This window comes from Parasteatoda tepidariorum, chromosome 8 (assembly GCF_982258835.1).
Source record: "Parasteatoda tepidariorum strain Cologne lab strain chromosome 8, Ptep-v5.0, whole genome shotgun sequence".
In the NCBI taxonomy this organism is placed as follows: domain Eukaryota; kingdom Metazoa; phylum Arthropoda; class Arachnida; order Araneae; family Theridiidae; genus Parasteatoda; species Parasteatoda tepidariorum.
In genome coordinates, this window is record NC_141762.1 from 103,978,827 (window position 1) to 104,003,074 (window position 24,248).

The 24,248-nt window shown below is 30.6% G+C and overlaps 1 protein-coding gene across 1 annotated transcript; it reads left to right on the forward strand.

Annotated features, from left to right (window-relative positions):
- The first annotated feature begins 1,802 nt into the window (after positions 1 to 1,802).
- LOC147806598 (uncharacterized) lies at positions 1,803 to 23,827 on the forward strand. Its single transcript, XM_087169542.1, has 6 exons — positions 1,803 to 1,940; positions 9,437 to 9,492; positions 13,083 to 13,190; positions 18,057 to 18,104; positions 20,402 to 20,458; positions 23,700 to 23,827. The coding sequence occupies exons 1-6, from the start codon at positions 1,841 to 1,843 to the stop codon at positions 23,748 to 23,750; spliced, it is 420 nt and encodes a 139-aa protein (XP_087025668.1). The 5' UTR covers positions 1,803 to 1,840; the 3' UTR covers positions 23,751 to 23,827.
- The last annotated feature ends 421 nt before the right edge of the window (positions 23,828 to 24,248 follow it).

Below are 24,248 nucleotides of genomic sequence, written 5' to 3' on the forward strand. Positions count from 1 at the left end.
TTCTGGATTGGGTTCAAAATGACAGGGACCGTATGGTCGTAAACCCAAAAATTGGATCGGTTGTTCAGTGACGCTTAGAAAATGAAATAAAGCATCTGAATATATAGTCCTCTTCGGCAAAAGATGCAATCAGAAAGGCGCAAAGATCCACAGAAGCGAAACCTAAATCGAGTCATATAATTCATGAACATGAATCGACTCATATAGTTCATGAACATCCTTGAACCCTAGATTCTCGTGTCAAGCAAGTTAACAGTGTTTACATCAATTGTTTTAAATTATCTTGACATCATTCAGTGTGTGAGTTAACAACATCTGCAGGAAATTTTTATCGTTTTCTTGGTAAGTATTTAGAATTATTATTATTACAATTCAAGTTTTGATTCAAATCGTTAATAAATGATTTGGGACAGTGAGGGGTCCAGAAATAGAGCGTTCACCTTCCATTGAGGTGAACCTGGTTCGAATCCCAGAGATGACTGGTCGAAACGAATTCCTCAAACGGCTTTCACCGAGCCCAGTGCTGGCGTAAAATATTCTCAGTGGCTGACGGATCTTGGGATAAAGTCCCCTTGCCATCAGGCTAACCGTGGAAGTTTTTCGGGGTTTTCCTCTTCGTGTAACGCAAATGCGGGTTAGTTCCATCCAAAAGTCCTCCACAAAGGCAAACTTTCTCACAATACTTGATCCAGGAGTCCACTTGTCTTCTGGATTGGGTTCAAAATGACAAGGTTGCGGAGTAGAACGTTAGTAGTCGTAAACCCAAAAGATAGGGTCGGCTGTTCAACGACGGTTATAAAATATAAAATTATAAAAAAAAATGATTAGTGATAGATAATTTTTTTAAAAAAATAGTGCGTGGAGTCCCTTCGTGCGGAAAAAGTTAAACTTTGTAACCTGCGACGTTAATTGTAGAAGAATCAGCAGTCGTAGAAGGATCACTAGTTCTATTCAACGACTCTTTTTCCTGCTCGTCTCGCTTCCGTGCTCTGTAATCACGGTAATATTGTGCACCTTTCCCTCGTGGACCTCTTGAACCAGTGGAAGTGCTTGTGGTTGCCTCATCGTCTTGCCATGGAAAATGTATTTGTATTAATAATGTATGTGGATGCGTCATAATGTAATTTCAGAAGATAAACAATCAATTGATATTCACAAGAGACGTACCTCTTCATAACCTTAAATCCGTCGCATTGTCCGTGGGATTGTTTTCAATCTTTTTTTACAATTGTTATCCACTAAATTTGAAAATTAAAAATACTATCCTATTAAATTATATGTGTATCAAATCAAATTAAAAAAAATTTTATAGAAAAACAATACTTTTATTATTTTTATGCTAGTGAGAACCTAAACAATATGGAAATGAATGAGGGAAAACTGGATCCTACCACGTGATTTCCCGGTTATTAAAAATGTAGCGTTAAACGTTTAACGCAAAATTGTTTGAAGTCGCATAAGAAGACATTCAAAAATACATTTCCTTGTTTTTTGTTCAATAGAAAATACGTCTGCTTTCCTGTTTGCATCCCTTAACAAACATTTAAGGAAACTGCAGATGTTCTTTTTTTTAAAACGCATTATTGTTGCAAAATTATAAAATGTTCGTGATTTCTGTGAAGCTCTTAAATCGGAACTGAAAACAATGAAAACAAAGCATGCCTTTTGAAAGAGGGAAAAAATTTTCTTTGTCTTCATAGGAAAAAAAAAGTACATTTTTAAAATTCGAGAACATTTTCCTTCTTTTGTAAAGATTCATATGTAATGAATTTGTATAAATACATTTTAAAAATAGCATACCGCAGATTATAGAATTAATATATAGAAAAATATAGCCAAGATGAAACTCATCATTATTTTATGCCTGACTGGTGTGGCTGTTTCAGCTCCCAGTCAAGAATATATTTGTCCTTGCTATAATTGGTTCACCTGTGATAGCGGTAAGAAATAATAACTCTTAAGCTAATGTTTGAATTATTCTACTCTAAGGACTTAATGATCAACCTTAAATGTTCTAATTAAAAAGTGTTTTTTCAGTACCTGGCCATATTAATAAGACGCACTATAAGATTCTGTGCAAAATTATAAGTATCAGGTGATACTATACAGTTGCATTGTTTTTACTCAGTTGAAACCGGTTTACGCTCCTTTATCAATTGGTTTACATTTCACTGCAATACGTTAAAAATAAATACAAGTACAAAATATATAAAAAGTCTCCAGAATAAAAACCCATTACATGTACGTTTAAATTTGCATAGTAACTCGTGCAAATCATGTTATTATTAAAAAAACTACAGTGCGTCTAATAATTTGATCTAATTATTATAATATACTAATATAGTGCTTGATATAATAAATATTCTATATTTATATAATATATGGGCTAATTTATTCTATCGTCAAATTTATATTATAACTCGTCCAATTTAACCAATTAATGTTTAAATTTGCATAGTAACTCGTGCAAATCATGTTATTATTAAAAAAACTACAGTGCGTCTAATAATTAGATCTAATTATTATAATATACTAATATAGTGCTTGATATAATAAATATTCTATATTTATATAATATGTAGGCTAATTTATTCTATCGTCAAATTTATATTATACATCGTCCAACTTAACCAATTAATGTTTAAATTTGCATAGTAACTCGTGCAAATCATGTTATTATTAAAAAAACTACAGTGCGTCTAATAATTTGATCTAATTATTATAATATACTAATATAGTGCTTAATATAATAAATATTCTATATTTATATAATACGTAGGCTAATTTATTCTATCGTCAAATTTATATTATACATCGTCCAACTTAACCAATTAATGTTTAAATTTGCATAGTAACTCGTGCAAATCATGTTATTATTAAAAAAAAACTACAGTGCGTCTAATAATTTGATCTAATTATTATAATATACTAATATAGTGCTTGATATAATAAATATTCTATATTTATGTAATATGTAGGCTAATTTATGCTATCGTCAAATTTATATTATGTATCGTCCAATTGGGTATAATATAAAAAAAACACAACTACTTCCACTTAGTAGGAATAACATTTACCATGACGCAATGCTAAATTCTATGCCACTATCCACATAAATCAATTATTAATCAAAAATCGAATATCAATTACTTTTCTTTATAATGCAATAAAATCTGGCGAGCAGCTATTTAAACGATCAAACACTTCGTTTGTTTATTTGTGGCTTGAAGTTAGGCTCGCAGAAAATGCCGTTCATGGGTTAAATTTAGTAGGAATAACACAACCTGTGACGTAGGCTATAGTATACCCAATTTAACCAATTAATGTTTAAATTTGCATAGTAACTCGTGCAAATCATGTTATTATTAAAAAAACTGCAGTGCGTCTAATAATTTGATCTAATTATTATAATATACTAATATAGTGCTTGATATAATAAATATTCTATATTTATATAATATATGGGCTAATTTATTCTATCGTCAAATTTATATTATAACTCGTCCAATTTAACCAATTAATGTTTAAATTTGCATAGTAACTCGTGCAAATCATGTTATTATTAAAAAAACTACAGTGCGTCTAATAATTTGATCTAATTATTATAATATACTAATATAGTGCTTGATATAATAAATATTCTATATTTATATAATATATGTGCTAATTTATTCTATCGTCAAATTTATATTATAACTCGTCCAATTTAACCAATTAATGTTTAAATTTGCATAGTAACTCGTGCAAATCATGTTATTATTAAAAAAACTACAGTGCGTCTAATAATTTGATCTAATTATTATAATATACTAATATAGTGCTTAATATAATAAATATTCTATATTTATATAATACGTAGGCTAATTTATTCTATCGTCAAATTTATATTATACATCGTCCAACTTAACCAATTAATGTTTAAATTTGCATAGTAACTCGTGCAAATCATGTTATTATTAAAAAAAAACTACAGTGCGTCTAATAATTTGATCTAATTATTATAATATACTAATATAGTGCTTGATATAATAAATATTCTATATTTATATAATATGTAGGCTAATTTATGCTATCGTCAAATTTATATTATGTATCGTCCAATTGGGTATAATATAAAAAAAACACAACTACTTCCACTTAGTAGGAATAACAGTTACCATGACGCAATGCTAAATTCTATGCCACTATCCACATAAATCAATTATTAATCAAAAATCGAATATCAATTACTTTTCTTTATAATGCAATAAAATCTGGCGTGCAGCTATTTAAACGATCAAACACTTCGTTTGTTTATTTGTGGCTTGAAGTTAGGCTCGCAGAAAATGCCGTTCATGGGTTAAATTTAGTAGGAATAACACAACAAGTGACGTAGGCTATAGTATACCCAATTTAACCAATTAATGTTTAAATTTGCATAGTAACTCGTGCAAATCATGTTATTATTAAAAAAACTACAGTGCGTCTAATAATTAGATCTAATTATTATAATATACTAATATAGTGCTTGATATAATAAATATTCTATATTTATATAATATGTAGGCTAATTTATTCTATCGTCAAATTTATATTATACATCGTCCAACTTAACCAATTAATGTTTAAATTTGCATAGTAACTCGTGCAAATCATGTTATTATTAAAAAAACTACAGTGCGTCTAATAATTTGATCTAATTATTATAATATACTAATATAGTGCTTAATATAATAAATATTCTATATTTATATAATACGTAGGCTAATTTATTCTATCGTCAAATTTATATTATACATCGTCCAACTTAACCAATTAATGTTTAAATTTGCATAGTAACTCGTGCAAATCATGTTATTATTAAAAAAAAACTACAGTGCGTCTAATAATTTGATCTAATTATTATAATATACTAATATAGTGCTTGATATAATAAATATTCTATATTTATGTAATATGTAGGCTAATTTATGCTATCGTCAAATTTATATTATGTATCGTCCAATTGGGTATAATATAAAAAAAACACAACTACTTCCACTTAGTAGGAATAACATTTACCATGACGCAATGCTAAATTCTATGCCACTATCCACATAAATCAATTATTAATCAAAAATCGAATATCAATTACTTTTCTTTATAATGCAATAAAATCTGGCGAGCAGCTATTTAAACGATCAAACACTTCGTTTGTTTATTTGTGGCTTGAAGTTAGGCTCGCAGAAAATGCCGTTCATGGGTTAAATTTAGTAGGAATAACACAACCTGTGACGTAGGCTATAGTATACCCAATTTAACCAATTAATGTTTAAATTTGCATAGTAACTCGTGCAAATCATGTTATTATTAAAAAAACTGCAGTGCGTCTAATAATTTGATCTAATTATTATAATATACTAATATAGTGCTTGATATAATAAATATTCTATATTTATATAATATATGGGCTAATTTATTCTATCGTCAAATTTATATTATAACTCGTCCAATTTAACCAATTAATGTTTAAATTTGCATAGTAACTCGTGCAAATCATGTTATTATTAAAACAACTACAGTGCGTCTAATAATTTGATCTAATTATTATAATATACTAATATAGTGCTTGATATAATAAATATTCTATATTTATATAATATATGGGCTAATTTATTCTATCGTCAAATTTATATTATAACTCGTCCAATTTAACCAATTAATGTTTAAATTTGCATAGTAACTCGTGCAAATCATGTTATTATTAAAAAAACTACAGTGCGTCTAATAATTTGATCTAATTATTATAATATACTAATATAGTGCTTAATATAATAAATATTCTATATTTATATAATACGTAGGCTAATTTATTCTATCGTCAAATTTATATTATACATCGTCCAACTTAACCAATTAATGTTTAAATTTGCATAGTAACTCGTGCAAATCATGTTATTATTAAAAAAAAACTACAGTGCGTCTAATAATTTGATCTAATTATTATAATATACTAATATAGTGCTTGATATAATAAATATTCTATATTTATATAATATGTAGGCTAATTTATGCTATCGTCAAATTTATATTATGTATCGTCCAATTGGGTATAATATAAAAAAAACACAACTACTTCCACTTAGTAGGAATAACAGTTACCATGACGCAATGCTAAATTCTATGCCACTATCCACATAAATCAATTATTAATCAAAAATCGAATATCAATTACTTTTCTTTATAATGCAATAAAATCTGGCGAGCAGCTATTTAAACGATCAAACACTTCGTTTGTTTATTTGTGGCTTGAAGTTAGGCTCGCAGAAAATGCCGTTCATGGGTTAAATTTAGTAGGAATAACACAACAAGTGACGTAGGCTATAGTATACCCAATTTAACCAATTAATGTTTAAATTTGCATAGTAACTCGTGCAAATCATGTTATTATTAAAAAAACTACAGTGCGTCTAATAATTAGATCTAATTATTATAATATACTAATATAGTGCTTGATATAATAAATATTCTATATTTATATAATATGTAGGCTAATTTATTCTATCGTCAAATTTATATTATACATCGTCCAACTTAACCAATTAATGTTTAAATTTGCATAGTAACTCGTGCAAATCATGTTATTATTAAAAAAACTACAGTGCGTCTAATAATTTGATCTAATTATTATAATATACTAATATAGTGCTTAATATAATAAATATTCTATATTTATATAATACGTAGGCTAATTTATTCTATCGTCAAATTTATATTATACATCGTCCAACTTAACCAATTAATGTTTAAATTTGCATAGTAACTCGTGCAAATCATGTTATTATTAAAAAAAAACTACAGTGCGTCTAATAATTTGATCTAATTATTATAATATACTAATATAGTGCTTGATATAATAAATATTCTATATTTATATAATATGTAGGCTAATTTATGCTATCGTCAAATTTATATTATGTATCGTCCAATTGGGTATAATATAAAAAAAACACAACTACTTCCACTTAGTAGGAATAACATTTACCATGACGCAATGCTAAATTCTATGCCACTATCCACATAAATCAATTATTAATCAAAAATCGAATATCAATTACTTTTCTTTATAATGCAATAAAATCTGGCGAGCAGCTATTTAAACGATCAAACACTTCGTTTGTTTATTTGTGGCTTGAAGTTAGGCTCGCAGAAAATGCCGTTCATGGGTTAAATTTAGTAGGAATAACACAACCTGTGACGTAGGCTATAGTATACCCAATTTAACCAATTAATGTTTAAATTTGCATAGTAACTCGTGCAAATCATGTTATTATTAAAAAAACTGCAGTGCGTCTAATAATTTGATCTAATTATTATAATATACTAATATAGTGCTTGATATAATAAATATTCTATATTTATATAATATATGGGCTAATTTATTCTATCGTCAAATTTATATTATACATCGTCCAATTTAACCCATTGCTACACTAACCTAAACAAGTGCAAACATTTGCGTAAAAACACTCAAGCTGTGATAATAAAGAATCTTATTACATAGAATCTTATAGTGGGTCTAATATTTTTATCCAGGGATTGTATATTATGAGGTTATACTCCTAAATATTTACTTTCCTGGCTAGAGGATGGTTTCGTTTCATTTTTTGTAAATCGACCTTTAAGGTTTCGTACTTAGTTTATCCTACTATTCAAAATCTTTGTCTACTATTATTAGTTAAAGTAATTAAAATATAAGGAATTCTAAAAATAAAGTAGTTTTTCATGGAAAATTATCTTTTAAATAAACGTATTTTGTAACTGAGTGTAAAAAAATTTCCGATTCGTTTAAAAAATTCGTTTGGCGAAATATGCAAAAATAAAATTACGATTAAAAGGGGGAAACGTTATCCTGACCTTATTGGGAACCCTATTTCCCAGATCACAGTTAGAGACATCTAGATCTTAAGTTTTTTTTCATTTGCCCGAGGTAACAACTTTGTAAACTGATGGTAAATTAAATATTTTTTACATATAAAAGATTAAAACTTGTGAATTATGTTTTGTTTTTAGTTCCTTGTATTTATTCCTTATATTAGTTACTTGTATTTATTAATAAAATAAAAAATATTTTGATTCTTCCCTTTTTTTCTTTCAAACAAATTGATAAGGAAAGCGGTTAGGTAGCTTGCATTGGGTCGAACTGAGGTGAAAGTTTTGATTGACAGTTTTATGATAAAATCATAATAAAATTTTATCAATGAAAGGTAAATGAAATTATATTCATAAAGCTGTTCGAACTTGTATTTTCCGCGAACTCTAAGTTCCGAAAGAATTTCGCAGCGTTGTTCTCTCTAATGCTTCCTTTTATATTTTATACCCGTCGTTGAACACACGACCCTGTTTTTGGGTTTACGCTTACTAATGTTCAACTCCGTAGCCTTGTATTTTTGAATCCAATCCAGAAGACAATGGGAACTATTGGATCAAGTATTGGGAGACATTTTGCCTTTCGTGGAAGACTTATGGAGTTCGCGTTACACGGAGAGGAAAACCCCCGTAATCTTCCTACGGCTAGCCTGATGGCAAAGGGATCCATCGGCTCCCCGGCGGCACAAGGAAATTTCTATATCAGTACCCCCAGAGGTATGATTTGTTATAGGAACATGAAGAAGTTTGTGACTCCGCCAATTTAGCTTGCATCAGTCACCATTTACTACAATGGGAGTCTCCGGCCGACGGGGATCGAACCCACGACCTCTTGCACATGGCCCAGTGCCCTACCAACCAGGCTATCTCTAACGCTACTTTACCAATATCAACAAGCCTGCTTGGTGAAACCAAGCAAATTTAAGGGAAAGGGTGGGTTTCTTGGTTTTCAGCAGTACCATATATGGCCAAGACTTCAGCCACACACGTCACAACCAGTTTTAAAGGGCTGACACATTTATACATCCATCCATTCACAGATCGTTATTTTGATCTGAAACAGCGAACAATTCATCTCCAATTCATTACCCCCAGAAGTGTTCATTTGTTATTGGGAAGTGGAGGACTTTGTGACCCGACACATGTAACGATTTGAGAATTTAGACCACAAGATACGATTCTTACAGACACGAAAGCAAGTTAGTTATAATGTAGCAGCAAATAAGTCATGAAAAAGAAACTTGAAGAAATAAGATCAAAACAAGAACGAAAGGAGACGCCTGATTGAATGTCATTTAATCTGATGCGATTATCTATAAAGTTCATAATCAATGAACTAACTTCAAAGCGGTGTTTGGGAGATCCAAATGATTAGAAAAAGACTTTTTCCAGAGTAGTTAGAGTGTAATTGGGCTTATTTGTCATGGAAAGATTTTACGTACTCTTTTGTTTCCATTTTAACGTTTCAAAGCGCATGCGCGAAAATTTCAACCTGTGGAAAATACAGTTAAAGCAAGACTAATGAAAAAGTCTTTTCCTTATTTTTCAGATACAGAAAACTATCAATTATATTTCAAGACATTGTGGAAACAAATTCCGACCAAGGTAAGAACTCATAAATGTTTTGATGATTGAAAAGCATTTCTGTGTCAGAATAAAACATTCTTCAACACTAAACATATCAGAACCCAGGGCTAAAGAGAATAGAAGGGCTAGTTCACTCCGCTCTTAGAACTGAAGCTACGATTTCCCTCCTCATGACGTCACTGTGTCCACACATCTCGGAGATCGCAAGCAAAGATATTATGATAACTTTGCATCTTTCTCTTTGTAAAAATAAGTTTAGACATTTTCTGGTCATTAGCTTTCAAACTTTACGTAATTAACACATTATTTCCGTTCATAAACATGGTTCAAAAAAACTTTCTTGGCCATTATATTAAAAAAAAATACCATTTTAAACTTATAAAAATGTTTTACTAGTTGGCGAAAATGACACTATAAATACTTTATTTTAAAAAGTTCAGTTTTAACTTTAATTATTAGAATAATTATAAGACTTATAGAATTAATAATAATTAGAAGAGATTTGTTTGCGGAAAATGCATAATGGAAACACGCTGTATATGTAAAAAAAGCGTTGGGCAATGAATTAAAAATTCTTATTATTTGTGTTTGCAATACATAAAAGTTGGCTATATACAATTTTGTTTAATTATAATAAAGTTTTTTTAGTTTATTTCCTTCCTAACATCCATATTTCCTGCATTCAATCAAGAAGCACGAAGTTCCGTCATTTGATGGGCTATGGTAGAAATAGATATAGATTAAGTGTTGGCATGTTTAGTGTTAAGCATATTTTCTTTTTTATCCTTTTCTCTATTCTTGAATTTGAAAGAAAATTGCTCCAATTCTCAATCCAACTCTCCAATTGCTCCAATTCTCAATCAAGAAGCATGAAGTTCGGTCATTTGATGGGCTATGGTAGAAATAGATATATATTAAGTGTTGGCATGTTTAGTGTTAAGCATATTTTCTTTTTCATCCTTTTCTCTATTCTTGAATTTGAAAGAAAATTGCTCCAATTCTCAATCCAACTCTCCAATTGCTCCAATTCTCAATCAAGAAGCATGAAGTTCGGTCATTTGATGGGCTATGGTAGAAATAGATATATATTAAGTGTTGGCATGTTTAGTGTTAAGCATATTTTCTTTTTCATCCTTTTCTCTATTCTTGAATTTGAAAGAAAATTGCTCCAATTCTCAATCCAACTCTCCAATTGCTCCAATTCTCAATCAAGAAGCATGAAGTTCGGTCATTTGATGGGCTATGGTAGAAATAGATATATATTAAGTGTTGGCATGTTTAGTGTTAAGCATATTTTCTTTTTCATCCTTTTCTCTATTCTTGAATTTGAAAGAAAATTGCTCCAATTCTCAATCCAACTCTCCAATTGCTCCAATTCTCAATCAAGAAGCATGAAGTTCGGTCATTTGATGGGCTATGGTAGAAATAGATATATATTAAGTGTTGGCATGTTTAGTGTTAAGCATATTTTCTTTTTCATCCTTTTCTCTATTCTTGAATTTGAAAGAAAATTGCTCCAATTCTCAATCCAACTCTCCAATTGCTCCAATTCTCAATCAAGAAGCATGAAGTTCGGTCATTTGATGGGCTATGGTAGAAATAGATATATATTAAGTGTTGGCATGTTTAGTGTTAAGCATATTTTCTTTTTCATCCTTTTCTCTATTCTTGAATTTGAAAGAAAATTGCTCCAATTCTCAATCCAACTCTCCAATTGCTCCAATTCTCAATCAAGAAGCATGAAGTTCGGTCATTTGATGGGCTATGGTAGAAATAGATATATATTAAGTGTTGGCATGTTTAGTGTTAAGCATATTTTCTTTTTCATCCTTTTCTCTATTCTTGAATTTGAAAGAAAATTGCTTTAAAAATGTTTAACAATGCCTAAAAAGCAGGAGAACGGCTCCTAATGTGAGACACTTTTTTTTTAAAGTTATGGTTCGAACGAAAGGTCGTTATTATTATATCTAATACACTGTGCGCAAATATTAAACGGATCATCATGAATAACTTTTGATTAAATGATCGTATATTCACCTTCTAGGACTCAATCTTAACTACTACCCTGATTATCCCGAGTTAACCCTTTAACGGTTAGGGAAATGAGCAGTATTCGTTAACTTAATTCGAGCAGTAATACGAGTAAATAGTAGTTGAAAGCTGTCCACCCCCCCCCCCTACCGTTCTTCCGAAAATGTCACCCTTCTCTGGCGATATCGTAGACAGCTCGCCTTACGCGTTTTAAAAATTTCTTAAAGTATTTGTAGTACATAAATTGCAGTTTTTACGTACTTTAAAATAATTAATAAACAATAATTATTAAATAGTAAATTTTAAATGATTATAATCAATTATATAAATAATAATAGTTAATTATAAATCTAAGACAAATAGTAAATTGAAAGGACAAAATAAATACAACCAATATGAAACTTTAAGAAGCATTTAAATACAGTAATTACCTAAAAATGTGAACAAAGTATTCATCAGTCTCAAAACTTGAGCCACTTTACTTTACAAACACCCTTAAAAATGCGCCAAAATAAGCATAAAAAGGTTTTAAAAAATTCCCCCTTCATTATGAAAAGAAATTCATGAAACCCGTGCTGCCATCTGTAAACAGTAAAATTAACTAAATATCGAGAGTAGGATTCATTTATAACATAATCAATGCGGAATAATAATGGCGAACGAGCTCAGCTCGTCAGCTCGCATTGGGGAAAATTTCCACTACGCGAGTAGTGCTCGTTTCTAACCATTTCGGTCGAAGTCTTGCTTCCGGGATGAACTCGTTTGCGCTCAATAGGAAGCACGATTCGATTGCGAGCTGAACCCGTTAATAACTGTGGGGGCGAAGTTATCGACCATGCCAACCGTCATCTATCAAAAGGTACCTCGTGATTGAATCGAGTTAGCATGTCTTATATACCAGTGAATTGATGTTTAATATTCGTAGTGGCAGTTGCGACGCAATACTCACCCACCAGAATTTTATCAGGGATAGAATTCGATGAACGGATACCACTGGTTACTGTACTTGTGAATTACCGGGAGAGAGAGTCACCGGGTTTTTGAGTGCTGAATGTGAGAGGTGTATTAACTCCACAGTCGTAGTCGCTCCTGTGTTGCCATTAGCAGTTGAGTGTATGCAGGCTGACGTTGTGTTTAATCGAGACGAGACTGAGTAGCAACAGCGTGAGAAGGATTGGATAATGTCGCAGTCACAAGTAGCAAGTAAACTGTTTAATGTGGTCTATCCATTGAAGTAGGCGTTACCGTCAAGTTATTTCGCGAAGTGGGTGTTACTGCGTGTACAAATCACGTCCGGACGTCACCAATGAAGGGGCGGAGTTATCGACCATGCCAACCGTCATCTATCAAAAGGTACCTCGTGATTGAATCGAGTTAGCATGTCTTATATAATTTTTTTTTTAAATTGGTAAGGTAATCGGTAGATAATTTAATGCCAATAATTAGCTTAAAGAATCATGTTTTTTCCTAGGACATTTAGAACACACATGATTAATTATGAAATAAAGGAATTTCTTTTTTAAATTCTATGTTAAACTTATATGTTTGTTATTACAATATTAATTTCTTCTATTTAGGAAGTCACCAAGGTTAATCAAGAATTTAAAAATAATGGGGTTGTTTTCAAAAGTGACGTCATCGAAGGCATTATAGAAGAGTTCTGCTTATTTAGCAAAGAAAAAAGGGTAAAAACGAATTACATTTTAAGGCATACAACGATAGCTCAGATTTTGACAATCACGTGATTAAGCCTACACTCCCTGAGCATATTATTAGACACACTATAAGATTCTATGTAAAATCTTAATTATCAGAGGTGATACTGTACAGGTTTATTGTTTTTACGCGGTTTGCACTTGTTTACGTTAGTGTATCAATTGGTTCAATTAAACGATATATTATGTAAATTCTACAATTGGATACATAAAAGACGATATAAAGATAGAATATTTATTATACCAGGTATTATATTAGTATATTATAACAATTCAACAAAATTATTAGACGCACTATAAGACTCTATGTAAAATCGTAATTATCAGGTGATACTGTACGCAGGGGTCCCCAACCCTATGCCCGCGGGCACCATGGCGCCCGTCGATCGATCTATGTGCGCCCGCTGCTCAACTATAAAATATTTCACTTTTCCATTTTCCCAACAAATGCTATGCAAATACATGCTGAAGTACGCTGGCTCAGTAAAGGTAAAGTACTTGAATAGATTTCTACATATAATTGGAGAAATAAAAAATTATCTTGCAACCAAAAATCAAACATTTTTAGAACAAAGAGATCCTCTTTGGCTAGCAGATTTTTCTTTCATAACGGACATAAGGGAAAAACTAAATTATTTAAACTTGGAGCTGCAGGGAAAGGACAAACATAAAACAAAAATGATAGAGGCTATTAACTCGTTCAGAGCTAAGCTAGTTTTGTGGATATCACATTTGAAAATGAAGTCTCTTGTGCATTTTCCAAACATGGAAAAATTGATAGGTGACAGTGAAATTGATATTTGTCATCAACCTCCAATTGCTTAAAGATCAATTTAAAAAGTTCTTTCAGCAATTAAATATCATCGAGCATTTAATATCATATTGATAACTTTTTTGTTAATCCTTTTACCAACCAAATAAACGTAACCGTAATAGCAACATTTCAGAATTTCCTCAAGTAAAGCGAGAAGAATTGGATTTATAAATTTTGGATCTCCATTGGTTGACATCATCCTCAAAACTATTATATCACGTGAGAAATTCTGGAATATATTTGAAGAACTAAATTCCATTCTTAAAAAGAGCATCATATTCCCCCAATTATGTAGCGCTGGTCAGCGAAATGCCATGCCAAACACCACATGCCACTGTATTTTATAAATAATTTTTGTACTTCGCATGTTTTGAAAGCAATTTAGTAATCATTTATTTTACACAAAAATATTAATTGCATTCATATGTTAAATTAATTTTTGAAATTTAATTTTTTGTGCACTATATGTAGTGTGTATTATTACCTATGTCTACCAACTATAAATTCATCTTGAAAAAATAAATGGTGCCCGCCATTCGATCGATATTCTGGTATTTGCTCTTAGGTACAAAAAGGTTGGGGACCACTGCTGTACAGTTTTATTGTTTTTACGCGGTTTGCACTTGTTTACGTTAGTGTATCAATTGGTTCAATTAAACGATATACAGTGGCAGATCGGTTAACGAACAGATCAGTTAACGAGCAAATCGGTTAACGAACACTTTGACGAAAGATTTTTGTGTTCGGTTAACGAACACATATTCGGATAACGAACACTTTCAAGAAAGATTTTTTGTGTTCGGACAACGAACACATATACGGATAATGAACAAAACGAATTCTAACGAACACTTCTCGGACTGAAAAAAAAAGTACTCTTAAACGTTTGTTATCATTTTGCATACAAAATAAGATCACTGAAAGGATAAATATTTAAAGCACGCTTAGTATTGATAATTACTAAATGAAACTTGAATTAACAATGAATTTAAATTTAAACGTCGTTCAATAAGTATTATTATAAAGCGTAAAACACTTCTCGTTTACCACTCTGAGAATCCCAGAGCATTCAAAAAAAATTCCATAATTAAGAACAAACTGCCAGTAATGTGGAGATCGAATCAGAGATCATGGGCCACGCAGTATCTTTTCGAAGAATGGCTATTTGAAGTTTGTGCCCCGATCATCAAGGACTACCTTGATACCAATGACTTGCCGTTAAAAGCACTGCTGCTATTGGACAATGCACCAAGACATCCAAAGGATCTTGAAGATAATTTGTTGACAGACTTTCCCTGGCTGACAGTTCAGTTTTTACCTCCGAATACGACTTCGCTGATTCAACCGATGGATCAGGAAGTTATTGCGTCTTTCAAGAAATTGTACACTCGCGTGGTGTTTCGTCGGTGTTTTGAAACAAGCCAATTCTCCTCAACAATGACTTCAAAAAAGTTTAGGAAAGAAAAATTAGACATTCTTGAAGCTATTCGTATCATTCAAAAGGCGTGGTCAGAAGTCACACAGCGACAGTTGATTTCTGCTTGGCGGAAGCTGTGTCCATCCTTCGTTCAAGGTGACGGAGGTGATCAGGGAGACACCCCTGAAATTATGGATGAAACTTTGTCAACTGCTAGAGATCAGGAATTGGAGGGGAATGAGGATGACATAGAAGAGCTCATAATGGGTTATGTAGATTAACGGACGACAGAAGAACTCCAAGAAATTTTGAATGTAAAACACCAAGAAACACAGCGAAATGTGTCTCCTTCTGAACAACAGGAAGAAGAAAGAGGATACCAATGCCGACATCTGCCGTTAAAGATCTTTTGAAAAAGTGGGAGGATGCCAGAGCAATGGTCTTAGAATGGCACCCAAACTAAGCTGATGTCAGTAGGGTTGGGGATTTTTACAACGACAATGCTATTAATTACTTCCGGAAAATCCTGAAAGAGAGAGAAAAGCAATCGACATTGGACATGTTCTTCAACGCCCCATAAGCAAAAACTGAAAAGGACTGATTAATATGCAAGACTATATGTATGTATTATTTTTTAAAAAACTTAATAAGAAATTATATATTTTTTTTAATTTAATTTTTAGGATCTCCAGAACGAATTAATCGATTTCACATAGAAGTCTATGGTGAATCGATGATCGGTTAGCGAACAATTCGGATAGCGAACATAGTCTTGGAACGTATTATGTTCGTTAACCGATCACCCACTGTATTATGTAAATTCTACAATTGGATACATAAAAGACGATATAAATATAGAATATTTATTATACCAGGTATTATATTAGTATATTATAATAATTCAATAATTCAATACTTCTATATTTAAACACACATGTAATGGTTTTTTATTTAAGAGATTTTTTATATACTTCCTACTTGTAATAATATTTTATTTTTTAACGTATTGCATTACAATGTTAACCAATTGATACACGAACGTAAGCAAGTCCAAACCGGTCTCAGTGTCGTAACAAAAAATAAAGCTGTACAGTATCACGTGATAATTAAGATTTTACATAGAATATTAGAGTGCGTCCAATAATATGGCCGGAGACTGTACAATAATAGATCTCGCCAAAAAAATTCCGCGTTTGCGACGTACAGTGCTCAAAATAAAAAAAACTGACCACCCTGAATAACTTTTGATCAAATGATTGGAGCTTCACGTTCTAGGACTCCATCTTAATAGTTAGAGAGAGTAACTTCAAATATGATAATTAACGAGAGGAGACAATGTTTTAAGTTAAGAAATCAGACACAAAAATCTACTTTCTAACATACCGTAAAGCATACTTTTATTTCCAACGGATTCGGATTTCTGACACCCAAAATATGCGGGGTAATTGCAATCTGGAAAATCCTGTCCCTATAGATTGGTCCGGAGAGCACTTCAAATTTTGGTCCCCTTAATGTAAATTTCACTTTTAGCGTATATCACCATATCTTGAGAACTTTTTAAGCGTATTGAAAAATTTTTGAGCACACTTCTAAAATTCGTTTATAAATGCAAAAAATATTTCTCTAAAAATACTTATTATTTTTAATAAATGTTTTTTATATTGGTCGAAAAATTCTTAATTGTAAAGTGTACAATTTTTTGCATCATTAGAACCCTATTTCCCAGATTGCAGTTACCCCTTATATTTTGGTGGTCAAAAATCCAGACCCCTCGAAAAAAATAGATGTTTAAAAATAGATGGTTGTGTTATTATAGATGCATAGATGCTTGTAATAATAGATGTTATAGATGTTACGAGAAAAGGAGTTTTTGTGTCTGATTTCGTAACTTAAAATATCATCTGCTCTTATTGATTGGCATATTTTAAGTCGATAACACCCATCATTAGATCAAAAGCTATTCAAAGTAGTCCGTTTCTTTACCCATTGGCAAAATGGGTCTTGGTTTGGCATTGATGGCGTTCACACACTTTTCAACAGTGTTCAAGAGTAAGAGTAAACAGTGCGCGTGCGTTGCTATGGCGACGACTGCTGTTTTTATTTTATTTTTCACTATCAGGCACTTTTAATGTATTTACATGATAATAATTTAAAGTATTTTAATATTCTTTTTATTATTAACGTATAATCACTGTCTTGATGGTGATTTCAATATAAATATGAATGCTCACGAAGGAAAGAATATTTTGTGACGTCTTGAAACACGTGCATAGGCAGGATTCGAAAACCAATCTGACGACAAACATCAATGGAGATAGTTTTTGCTGTCAATCCCGAAAGAAAAGGCCTTTGACCAATGGGTAACCACAGATAGTAATAAGGCAATCACATCTTTTATTTTTAATTGGTAATTTTAACTTAATGTTGTTTTCATAATTTCAAATCGTAAAATGTTTTAAGAACTTTACTAAGTAGTTTTTGTACTTCTTTTGTGTGTGTGTGTAGTGTACTACGTATTTTTTTAAAAATATATTTATTAAAAAAATCTGACGTTAAAAATTTATTGAAATTCCCACTAACATTCATAACCGTTTTTCCATTGCAGATGAATATATGTGAAGACTTAGGGGTTGTAGTTTTAGATTATTATGCAGTAAGTATTTACTTTAATTCTGTTAATTAAGTACTTAATTGCCGATCGGCCTGTGTAGGGAGCAGGGAACTGTCCTTGCATCAGAGAGGTCCTGGGTTCGAATCCCGGGTAAGGCATGGATGTTTATTTCTCTCTCTGTGTTTTCTATGTCCTTTCTCCTTATTGTGTGAATTTGACCCGCCCTATAAACGGGTTGTGGTTGTGTGAATGGCGTGGCAGAAGTCGAATTCCTGGCCATAGATGGCGCCACTGAGAAAACAGGAGCAATCGCACTCCCACTACCTAAACAGGCATACGACAAAAAAAAGTATTTAATTTGACGAGAATAGTCTGTTGTAGGGTGTCACGTCTATTAGTGAAGTATTCTATGGAGTGCGTTTTTGTTTTTCGTATTGTTTTAAATGTTCTGTTTTTAATCAATCATAGGTTTTTTGTGTTTTGAAAGGTTAAAAAATCCGATCGTTATTGTTTGTGAAAAGATATTTAACACTAGAAAGACTGAAACTTAGTACCTATGTTGCCCCAAAGCAGTCAAAATGACTAGATTGTAAAAGAATAAAGAAATTTTTTAAAAATCAATTTTTAATATTTTTTATATTATTTACAGTTATATAACAAGTTTCTAGTAAATATTAACTATAAAAAAATTATAATGTTGTACAAAATTCTAAGAAATTGTGTCATTTGCAGCATGGTTTTTCTAATTGAAATTAAAAGCAGTCAAAATGACTTCCTTAGGCAATCTAGTGTTAAAAACATAATCAAACTATTTTTTATTATTTAATCACTATTATTGTTAAATTAAACTTCTTCAGTTTCTCGGGACATTGTAATTCCTAAATGATTATAGGACGAAAAAGGGGTTAAACTCTTAATTATATCATTTAAAAATGGAATGCAAAGGCTCTTGTTTTTATTTCAGCATTTTTCATTACATAGGGAAAACAAATGGGACTGTTAATCTCTTAAGGTGAGAATACAGCCCGGACAGCAAAACAGAGTTATTTACACTCAGCAATAACCTTTTACTGTAAACCTAGTAATGCTTGTTATGCTGCATACTTGTAAAACTTCTAACCTTAAAGCAATATCTGTGACAACTTGTTCTATTCTACGCACATTACCCTTATCCAAAACCTTGGAAAACAACCTTTTATATAAAAACCTTAAATCGAGGTTGATTTAGGGATTTCAAGCGAGAAAAATTCCCTGAATAAAGTTAGTCTTAAGGTGAAAATAATCATAAATCTAGGTCATTATAAGGTCGCAAAGTCTTGTATGCTCAGCTAAACTCCATCTTGTCATGAAATTTTAATGGCCAATGCAATTTGATCCTATCGCTAGTGTGATCTCAGCTAAAATATCATTATAAACCTAAGCCCAGAAAGCCTTATGGCAACGTTGAGACAGAATTTTCTTTTTAATTGTGACGAAAATACTGCAATTTCAAACCTATCATCCTAAAAGGATTAAAAAGTATTTTTTTTTAAAACTATTCTCACTTAGGTAAAATGGTCACTTCTGTTATAGGATCTGTTATAGGAACCGACTAGTTATAGGATCAAACTGCATTGTCCATTAAAATTTCATGACAAGATTCAGTTTAACTGAGCATACAAGACGCTACGGAAAGAAACCTTATAATGACCTAGATTTATAATTATTTTTAGCTTAAGACTACCTTTATTCAAGGAATTTTAATTGCTTGAAAACCCTAAGACAACTTTCATTTAAGATTTTTTTTTATAGAAGGTTGTTTTTTAAGGTTTTGGAGTAGGGTAATGTGTGTACATAGAATAGAGCAGATAGTCGCAGATCTCGTTTTACGATTAGGAGGTTTACACCTATACCGCATAACAAACCCTTTTAGGTTTTCATTACAAGGTTTTTGCTGAGTGAAAATAAACCTTTTCCTGCTACCTGGGATGTGTGTAATGTTGCCTTCTATGCTGTCAGAGAGAAATGTGTGGACTCGTTTAGACAAATTCAACAATCAAACTGACTGTAAAAGAGACAGCTCCATGAAAATTGCCTGTCTCCGTTTTAAGTTCAGTCACCCAGCTTTGACCGACTACGTACGTATTAGTCTCACCGAAATAAATCCTCCATGGTTATACACTTGATAGAAATTAATAAAAAGGATACAAATGTATTTAAGGGAGTTGACAAACTGCGCGGCAATCGTAACCGTATTTAGATGCTGTTTCCGGAATAGACTAAACACTCTGCGTAATTTACACCCTGCTTTACAACTACTTCTATTTTACATGAGTATTTTTCTTTTATTATTATTTTAGAAAGCTTGCTCAGACCCAAGTCAAGCTCGACTATGTGGTATTTTAAATAAAGTTTGGGTAAGTTATTTTTTCTTTAAAAGTATATTACTTACACAAATCATTTTGCAAATATATATATATATATATATATATATATATATATATATATATATATATATATATATATATATATATATATATATATATATATATATATATATATATATATATCAAAAAGTTTCATTTATTGCGCATAAGCTGCAAGTAAACAGAACTCATTAGATAAGTTCAAAATGAAGATAAAACAAAGAAAAATTATAGACGTATGAAGAAAAAAAAAGGGGGATGGGAATAATAATGAAATAAAATAACATACAACTAATTTAAAAAAAGAAAAAAAATATGAAATTTTTTTCTATTTTTTATTTATTTTTTTTTTATTTTTAAAACCAGAAAATAAAAGATATAATCTTTTTTTCATCAGCCCACACGATTATATCCGGGTGTTACATTATATAATAGTGCTTCTCACACTATTGTATTAATATATTTTGCTTTGGCTATATTGATACAATATCAGAAAGCACTCTTTTTGCGGATATAATCGTGTGAGCTGATGAAAAAATTATATCTCTTATTTTCCGGTTTTTTTAAAAAACTAAAACATTTCATCATTTTTTTTTTAAATCAGTTGTTTGTTATTTTTTTTTCTCACTATTATTCCCCCCCCCCCATTTTCTTTCATATGTCTATAATTTTCCTTTGTTTTATCTTCATTTTTAACTAATATATATATATATATATATATATATATATATATCATCATAGTTGGCCAGACAGCCCAATGTGAGCCAATGCCTTCTTCTGAAGATTTCTCCATGACGACTTCCGATTTACTTCAATCCGATTCTTCAATTATTTTCATTAATTGTCAATAAAATCAGACTCCACTGATTCAGCCCATCTTAACCATGGCCTTCTCCGCTTTCTTGTTCCAGTGGGTCTAAAAAGCAGTTATTTTTTATTGTATTGTCATCATTCACTCGAATCACGTGGGCCATCCAATTCATTCTATTTATTTTTATGTATTTAATAATATCAGGTTGTTTATAAATCTTGTACAGTTCAAAGTTAAATCTCCTTCTCCAGTCATTGCTTTCATTTACACCACCAAGTATACTCCGCAAAATCATTCTCTCAAATGTTGCGATACAATTTTCCTCCTGTTCTGTCATTGTCCAAGCTTCAGAAGCGTGTGTCAAGACTGGCCCGACAAGAGTTTTGTAGATAAATAACTTTGTTTTTCTAGAAATAAACCTAGATTTACTAAGTCTTCTCAGCCCATAGACAGCCCTATTTGCCAGATAGAGTCGGTTTTTTATTTCAGGAGTAATTCTGTTGTCAATGGTAATAATTGATCCTAAGTAAGTTAAACTCCTTTCTGTTTCAAATCTAAACGAATTTATTTCAAGATAGGGGTCTAGGACTCTATTTCTTGAGAGTAACATATATTTTGTTTTTTCTACATTTATGACTAAGCCCATTTGCCTTGCAGCCACCTCAAGGGCTAGAAATGCCTCTTTCAATATATATATATATATATATATATATATATATATATATATATATATATATATATATATATATTATTCATTGCTCTTCGTCTTGCGTACGAAAAATGTAGGGATGGCCTTTATTTAGAGATTGAAAACTAAGATAGAAGAAGCAAACAAGAAAAAATGCTTATGGCCACTCAATAGATGGTTTTAAAAATCTGTATATGTATTAAATGTAGAAATTTCGAAATTACCAAAACATAAAGAAAAAAAAATCAGTCGAAGACAGAACGAAGTTCACAATAGCCAATTTCCTCCCTTCCTTTGGTTCACTATATCCATAAAAAAAATAAAATAAATGTGTGAACATTTCGTTCTATATATCCGGCAGTTCACTATAAACCATGATCACTATAGTGGGGTTTGACTGTGTGTGTGTATATATGTATATATATATATATATATACACATATATATATATATACATATATATATATATATATATATATATATATATATATATATATATATATATATATATATATATATATATATATATATATATATATATATATATATATATGTATATATATATATATGTATATATATATATATATATATATATATATATATATATATATATATATATATATATATATATATATATATATATATATATATATATATATATATATATGTATATATATATATATATATGTATATATATATATATATATATATATATATATATATATATATATATATATATATATATATATATATATATATATATATATATGAAGGTTAATGAATTCAAATACCTTGGAACAATGATCAATGACCAAAACAGCATAAAAACAGAAATCGACAACCAAATTAAAATGGCAAACAAGTGTTACTTTGGACTAAGAGAGCAATTAAGATCATGCCTAATCAGTCGAAAAACCAAAATTGAAATTTATAAAACTCTTATTCTACCTGTATTGCTCTATGCATTTGAAACATGGACACTAAACGCAGACACTCAGCGTACTCTTGGTGTTTTTTAAAGGAAAATCCTTAGAAATATTTTTGGCCCAGTACAGGAAAGAGGCTGTTGGCGAATCAGATACAACTTTGAATTATATAGACTCTATGGACAGCCACAGATAGTGCAGGTCATCCGAAGCACTAGATTAAGATGGCTTGGCCACAACTGGAGAGGTCCAGAAAACAATGCAGTACGAATCGCCACCTTTAAAAATCCTTCTGGATCTTGGGCCAGAGGAAGACCTCCAACTAGATGCCTGGGTGACACTACTCAAGATCTCAAAGTAATAAGGATTAACAACTGGAAAAAAGTCGCCATGGATAGGAGGCGTTGGAGGCTACGCGTGGTTGAGGCAGCCAAGGCCTGTAAGGGGCTGTCGTGCTGAAGAAGAAGAAGATATATATATATATATATATATATATATATATATATATATATATATATATATATATATATATATATATATATATATATATATATATATATATATATATATATATATATATATATATATATATATATATATATATATATATTATATGTGTGTGTGTGTGTTTGGAAAATCTGAAAATTATGTTGTTGCGCTGTTTATACCATTTTTCGAATGTATTGATGTTCAAAAAAGTTCAATATAAAATTAAAATAAGTTAAATTTTTTTTAATAAAATAGATCTGTAAAACGAAATTCAATCAATGTTGTGTTATAATCATCGTATTTTTATTCTTTTTATAGGGACCCACAATGGACTTATTTGATTCAAGACATTTACAAGGGAAATGTTGAAATGTTTAGAAATTCTTTTATTTCTTTATTCTTTTTCTTTTTCTTTAATCTTTTGTTTCTTTATTCTTTTTTAAAACAACTCTTTTATTTCGTTATTTTGTGAATAAAACATGCAAAATGTCGAATTTAAATAAAATAAGAAGGACAATGAGTTAGCAGTTGCTTGAGCAAGTTTTAAAAAATGATTATTTTTTTCAAGAAATAATTCAATATTAATCTGTTTCATTTATATGTTTACTAAAAATATCAAAATGCTGCACGTTAAGACAACTTAACTACGCTTTTAAAAACAATGGAAGGTATGGAACAACATTTGTGTTCTGTCTGTTTGCTTATTAGTTTAAAAAAAAATATCTTTCATGTTTTTTTTTAGGTTTTGAGTCATTCAAAAAGAAGCAATTTAACTGTTACAATTGCTCCATTAAATTCAATAATATTCTGTATGCAATTTAATTCTCGAAGTTTAAATTGCATAAAAAAATAAAAGTGTTAGTCCAT

Coding starts and splice junctions, on each gene's coding strand:
- LOC147806598 (XM_087169542.1), top strand. CDS start 1,841: ATGAAACTCATCATTATTTTATGCCTGACTGGTGTGGCTGTTTCAGCT. Junction 1,941..9,436: donor TTGGTTCACCTGTGATAGCG/GTAAGAAATAAT, acceptor CTTATTTTTCAG/ATACAGAAAACTATCAATTA. Junction 18,105..20,401: donor TAGTTTTAGATTATTATGCA/GTAAGTATTTAC, acceptor TTATTATTTTAG/AAAGCTTGCTCAGACCCAAG.